The sequence below is a fragment of the Pristiophorus japonicus genome, chromosome 13, assembly GCF_044704955.1.
Source record: "Pristiophorus japonicus isolate sPriJap1 chromosome 13, sPriJap1.hap1, whole genome shotgun sequence".
NCBI lineage: Eukaryota > Metazoa > Chordata > Chondrichthyes > Pristiophoridae > Pristiophorus > Pristiophorus japonicus.
Genome location: NC_091989.1, coordinates 49843490 through 49849489, shown reverse-complemented (window position 1 = coordinate 49849489; position 6000 = coordinate 49843490). Strand labels below are relative to the sequence as shown.

Here is a 6000-nt window from a genome sequence, read left to right as displayed (position 1 = left end):
AAAATGTACTCTCTGGTGTGGTGTCAAGCCATACAAACTAGGAAGGTCCGAAGTTCCATTTTCACTGAGCTGAGTTAGCAGTAGTAAGAGAACTATACTTGGCCTCAGCATACACAGGCAAGATAGGGAAATACTAAAATGAAGTTCCAATTTCTCAATGTTCTCCGAAGACCCCTGCTGACAACACAAACCTTTACACTGGGGGAAGGACAGGATTGAGCTTGATTGTGATTAAAGTCCCTCTCTCTTTGTATAGTCTGTCAACACCTCTTGTCTCGGCTCACACATAAAGGCGGCCACTTCAGAGAGATACCGATAAAAATGTAATCATATACCAGCATGAGTCAGTGGCTTGAGAACAGGGGAGGACATTAGAAAAAAGGATGCAAGCATAGGTGGGATGCTGTCCCAAAGAGAGGAGGAAAATCAGAGTGAGTGCACTCCTGGCGCTCCTGCACATTACTTTGTGACAATTCAAGAGGAGTGAAGGAGAATGGTTTGTAGCATGGATGAACCAATGCCAATGAGAGAAAACAAAGAAGAAATTATGTTCATTTAAACTCATGAAAGAAAAACAAATTAAAAAATGACATGAAATCAAATGCACTTAAATGCTGAAAAACACACACGGAAATAGTTTTTCTGTGCTTTGATGTTTATTTAGAATACAATCTTTAATACAATTATTTATGGAAGAATGTTATGATCCTGTACAAAGGTTGATTGCATAAAATGTGCATCATTTTATCTTTCGTCCGTCCTATTGGTAGTCAACTATACAGATGGATCTTGCACTCAACACCAAGTCGAACAATGGTGTCTGTCATAATTACATAAAGCACATACACACTTAAAATGTTCTACTGTACATATTCTATATCACAGATTTTACACAGAAAAATTATAGATACATGATCAAGTTAATTACAGTGCAAATTCAGACTCCTTAAAAGAGAGACTTCCTCTGGAATAGATACTTGTTAAAAAATGCAATTCTTGATGGCATACCAAAACACAGCTCAGTTGTATCAAAGAAATTGCTTTCCCACAATATTTTATTTCAAACCTTATTTCATGTCCCTTTTTTGACAGAATTCATTCTAGATTGAAGTGAAACTCAATACCATTAATATATGGTGCAAAATTGATTGAGCTCAACAGTCATTTCTTAGTTTCATTTGCTGCTTGAAGTAGATCAAGCAAAGATCTGATGTTCATTCTTCACATTCAAAAATAGCTGTCTGCAGCAGACAAATTAAGTTTCTCTACATAGAATTTTGTTCAATGCTCGACAAAAGGACCATACTGTTATCAAGATAATTAGCATTTTTTTTAAACCGTTAAGCAGCTGGCGAAACCCAATTCCCAGGTTCAAGAAACTCCTCCTGTTTCACTGCAGTCTTCAAAGCTTGATGCACTTGGCTATGACTGGAGTTCAAAGTTAACCCTTTTGATTTGATGCATCAAACTGTCTTTTTCCATTTGGGCCTCAGCAAGAGCCATTTTAGCTTTGGCCAGCTCCCGTTTTAGACATTCATTTTCTTCCAAAAGTAACTACAAAAAAACAAAGAAAATTAATACACCACTACTGTATTTTTCTTTAATGGTCGGCTGCTCTATAATAATTCTCCCTTTTCTCAGTTTTTCATTTGCCCTGTCAATACAGTTCCAGTGGTCAGGGTGAGCAAATGACCAGCTGATGTTGCCCTGGCATTGGGCAATAGAAACCACATGAATGTTGCCTGGTGACGATTCATTCAACACACTCTCAGAGATGCAGCTAAAATTGGGAGTGAACCTGCATCCCAATAATCATCACGGTTCATTGGAGTTCCATAGCAAAGCATCACTGTGCCCAGTTTGAACATGTATCTAAATATCAGGAACTGTAGCCTATGTATATCACTTCCTAATAGGTGAAGGGTAATATGATCAGCTCGTATTTACTTTTGGGAACAGTATGGGTTATTCATATTTCATGTTATTTGACCTAAACAATGTTTTGCAATATTGCCATTCATAAAATGACTAGTTTAATTAAACACAATTGTTATTCAGGCTTTCTTCTGGTAAAAATCAGTAAAAAAAAAAAAGTGCTCAAACTCCAAATTGTAGTATAAATATGTTCACGATATGCTACACACTGTAGACCATTTGCGCCCAGCAATAAAAAAAAAATCAAATATTGTGACCGCTTAATGAATATATATGATATGATCTTGGAAATACGAAGCTGAAAAAGCTGTATATCTGAAATAAAGAAAGTGTTGCAAATACACAGATCAATGGGTATCTGAAAATGGGAAAATGGTATTGGTATATTGGGGCATGGATTGTTTGTCAGAGTTGAAACTGAAAGATAAGCGAGCCACTTTATAGCACGAAAGAAATCAAGAACAAAAGGTCGAGTCAGGTATGCCAGCAACTTACATAAACAAGCAGTTAATGGGTCTATTAACCTATGAACTGATATCTATAAAGATTGAAAGATATTGAAAAAGTCTTGGATGCTATACAAATATTTGGGTCAAGCAGTGAAAAGGCATGAAAAAGCCAAGAACTGTGGATACATTTCCACATTTCCAAATTGGAAGGGAATAAAGACTTCACCATGGACATGCAGTCCCTCCAAATCTCTGCTTCTTACTTATACAGCACCCTATCAACTCGCACTCCTCCACTTGGCTGAAATTGTTATCATCCTCAACTTCCCCCATTTCTCCAAATATAGGAACCTGCATGGGTCCCAGCCATACCTCGAGTAAAGTCAATGACTGTGTCATCATCATCATAGGCAGTCCCTCGGAATCGAGGAAGACTTGCTTCCACTCTTAGCATGAGTTCTTAGGTGGCTGTACAGTCCAATACAAGAACCACAGTCTCTGTCACAGGTCAGACAGATAGTCGTAGAGGGAAAGGGTGGGTGGGACTGGTTTGCCGCATGCTCTTTCCGCTGCCTGTGCTTGATTTCTGCATGCTTTCGGCGACGATACTGGAGGAGCTCAGCGCCCTCCCGAATGCACTTCCTCCACTTAGGGCGGTCTTTGGCCAAGGACTCCCAGGTGTCAGTGGGGATGTTGCACTTTATCAGGGAGGCTTTGAGGGTTTCCTTGTAACGTTTCCTCTGCCCGCCTTTGGCTCATTTGTCGTGGACGAGTTCAGAGCAGCGCGTTTGCTTTGGGAGTCTCGTGTCTGGCATGCGGACGATGTGGCCTGGCCAGCAGAGCTGATCAAGCGTGGTCAGTGCTTCAATGCTGGGGATGTTGGCCTGGACGAGGACGCTAATGTTTGTGCGTCTGTTCTCCCAGGGGATTTGCAAGATCTTGCAGCGACATCGCTGGTAGTATGGTCCACGTCTCTGAGCCATACAGGAGGGCGGGTATTACTACGGCCTTGTCGACCATGAGCTTGGTGACAGTTTTGAGGGACTGATCTTCACTCTTTTCCTCAGGCGGCCGAAGGTTGCACTGGAGGCGGTGTTGGATCTCATCATTAATGCCTGCTCTTGTTGATAGGAGGCTCCCGAGATAGGGGAAGTGGTCCATGTTGTCCAGGGCCACGCCGTGGATCTTGATGTTTGGGGGGCAGTGCTATGCGGCGAGGACAGGCTTGTGGAGGACTTTTGTCTTACTAATGTTTAGGCCAAGGCCTATGCTTTCGTATGCCTCACAAACACAACTGTTGAAAGAGCCGGCTTGATGGTTTTTGACTTTCACAATTACTGGAAAAATGTACATTTATTTTATTCATTTTCTATTATGCGTTTATTGAAGATTTGAAGAATGTTTGAAGACAGTAAATTGTATTCTTTGAAAAATATAAATGAGTGCTTTTGTAAAATGATTATTGTACTTGTGTAGATATGGGTGGGTTGGGTTGCAAGCAGTGGTGAATAATAAGGAAGGAAAATAAAAGGGGTAGAATTTGCGGTTGGAGGCTTCCCGCAGGCGGATGCCTCCGACCTGCAAAAAGATCTACGAACTTATCTGGTCGTCCAGGAGGTTCGGTGACTTGCAGTCCTTGGCCTCTACAAGTAGGCCAGCGTAGAGGCCCACGTATCCCAGGAGTGCTCGCAGTTCGCAAGCGCCCCTGGGATCACGTGGGCCGGCCCAACCAATGAATGTAGGGGGAATACCGATTCATACTTAATGTTGAGTTCCGTTTTTAACAGAGCTGCCATAAGTATGAATGGGAATATCCCCCAAAATACACAAACAAACACACGACATAGTTAAAATGAATTAAAATGGCATTTAATTAAATATTTTTGGAAAATAAATATTTTAAAAACATTTTGTTAATGTTTTAATGGGGCTAAAAATAAACTTACCTTTAGGGGCATGGTTTTTAATGTATAAATGAGTGAAAAAAAATTATTTTGCAATTTTTTTTATAAACTCTTACGCTGGTAAAAGCAGGCCTTCCTGCTTTTACCAGCCATAAGAATTTCAAAGGCATTCACTGGGCAGAAGTTGGGCAAAGAGCCCCACTCGAGAATGCCCTTTTCTGTCAGATTCGTACGATCTGTCAAGAGGATTGTAGATAGATCGCAAGTTCCGGGTTTCGGCACATGTGCAGTGCATGCCTAAACCTGCAACTTGTGCCTCGTACGCGCCAGTAGGGGCCGCAAGTTCAGCTCTAAAAGCTTTTCAACGATGTATATATTCCTGCTGTTTATGCTGTTTAACTCACATTGACTACACAGAAGCTTGAAGTATTTTCAAAGTTTGATTTTTTTTTACAACGTAGCTACAGTGAAACAGTGAAAATTGTAATATAAATTGGATTGATTATTTGGATCCTTTTTAAATTTATCTAGATGCAGGGAAGTGCAGATCTACCAATGTCTGCTTGTTTGATCAACTCATCCATTTGGCTTAACAAATCAAATCAACCTCTTTTATAAAAAAAAATAATTGTCCTTATGTTTATAACCACCTTTCAATCTTTTCCTGGTCTCCAATAGTGAATATACTTAGCCATTCAGGGTATGCAAGAATAGCCCAGGTGACTGTTCATCTCTCTCTACATATGGGAAGCACTCAGCATCAGCTCAGCTTCTAACCCAATCATTGGACTGAGATTGAAAACCTTTTGTGTGGAGAATTGGAGCTACTAACTTCTATCCTATCCACTCCCAAGCCAGTGAAATAATTAGGTTTTTCTCTGTATTTAAATTGTCTTGCCCACTAGATTAACTTCTCCTATCTCTCTGCCAAAGTAGTTCTTCAATGCATAGTCATTCCTACAGCAAAATGGTAGCTGCCAGGCATGTTCAGCAGTTTAAAATCTTTGATTAAATTATTAGGGTAACATTTACTTGATGCAGATGAGTTAAAAGTTCTAAGTATTCAGATTCTGTAAAAAAAAATACACGGAAGATCGGCATAAACCCTGTTTACATGTCTATCTGGGGGTTACGCCAAAGTTGTGGCAATTAAGCCGAAGACACCCCCAAAAAAATTCCCGGCGACAGAATTTATTTGTGCTTTTTTTGTTAACGTAGTTTAAAAAAAAAACGGAGTTGTCAGTTGGTTTTCATGGACAGAAAATAAGATCATGCCACAAAGTTTCCTTAATTTCATTCCCTTTCCTAAGCGCCACATGGGAAGAGTTTAAAAAGCTACATACACATCTCATATATAAAACAAGTTGCCCAAGTTTACAGCTAATCAGTTGCACAATTTACATAATTGAATTTTACCAAACTCTCAAGGTTGGCATCAAAGTTACCAAGTCACTTGGTCCAGATGGGATGCATCCCAGGTTGCTGAGGGAAGCAACAGTGGAGATAGCAGAAGCTCTGACCACAATCTTTCAATCCTCCTTGAATATGGGAGAGATGCCAAAGCACTGGAGAATTGCAAATGTTCCAGCCCCAATTCAAAAAAGGGGGAGATAAACCTGGTAACTAAAGACAGTCAGTCTAACATCAGTGGTGGGAAAACTACTAGAGATTACAGTCAAGGACAAAATTAATTCTCACTTGGAAGAGCTGAC

General features: G+C 40.2%; 1 protein-coding gene across 2 annotated transcripts in view; it reads right to left on the bottom strand.

Annotated features, from left to right (window-relative positions):
• Window positions 1-637: 637 nt before the first annotated feature.
• The window catches only part of bltp3b (bridge-like lipid transfer protein family member 3B), a 182501-nt gene continuing 177138 nt past the window's right edge, over window positions 638-6000 (bottom strand). For both annotated transcript variants that reach the window (XM_070897438.1, XM_070897436.1), the window contains one exon: window positions 638-1554. In XM_070897438.1, the coding sequence (XP_070753539.1) occupies window positions 1423-1554 (132 nt within the window). In that variant the 3' untranslated portion in view covers window positions 638-1422. The remainder of the gene's footprint in view (window positions 1555-6000) is intronic.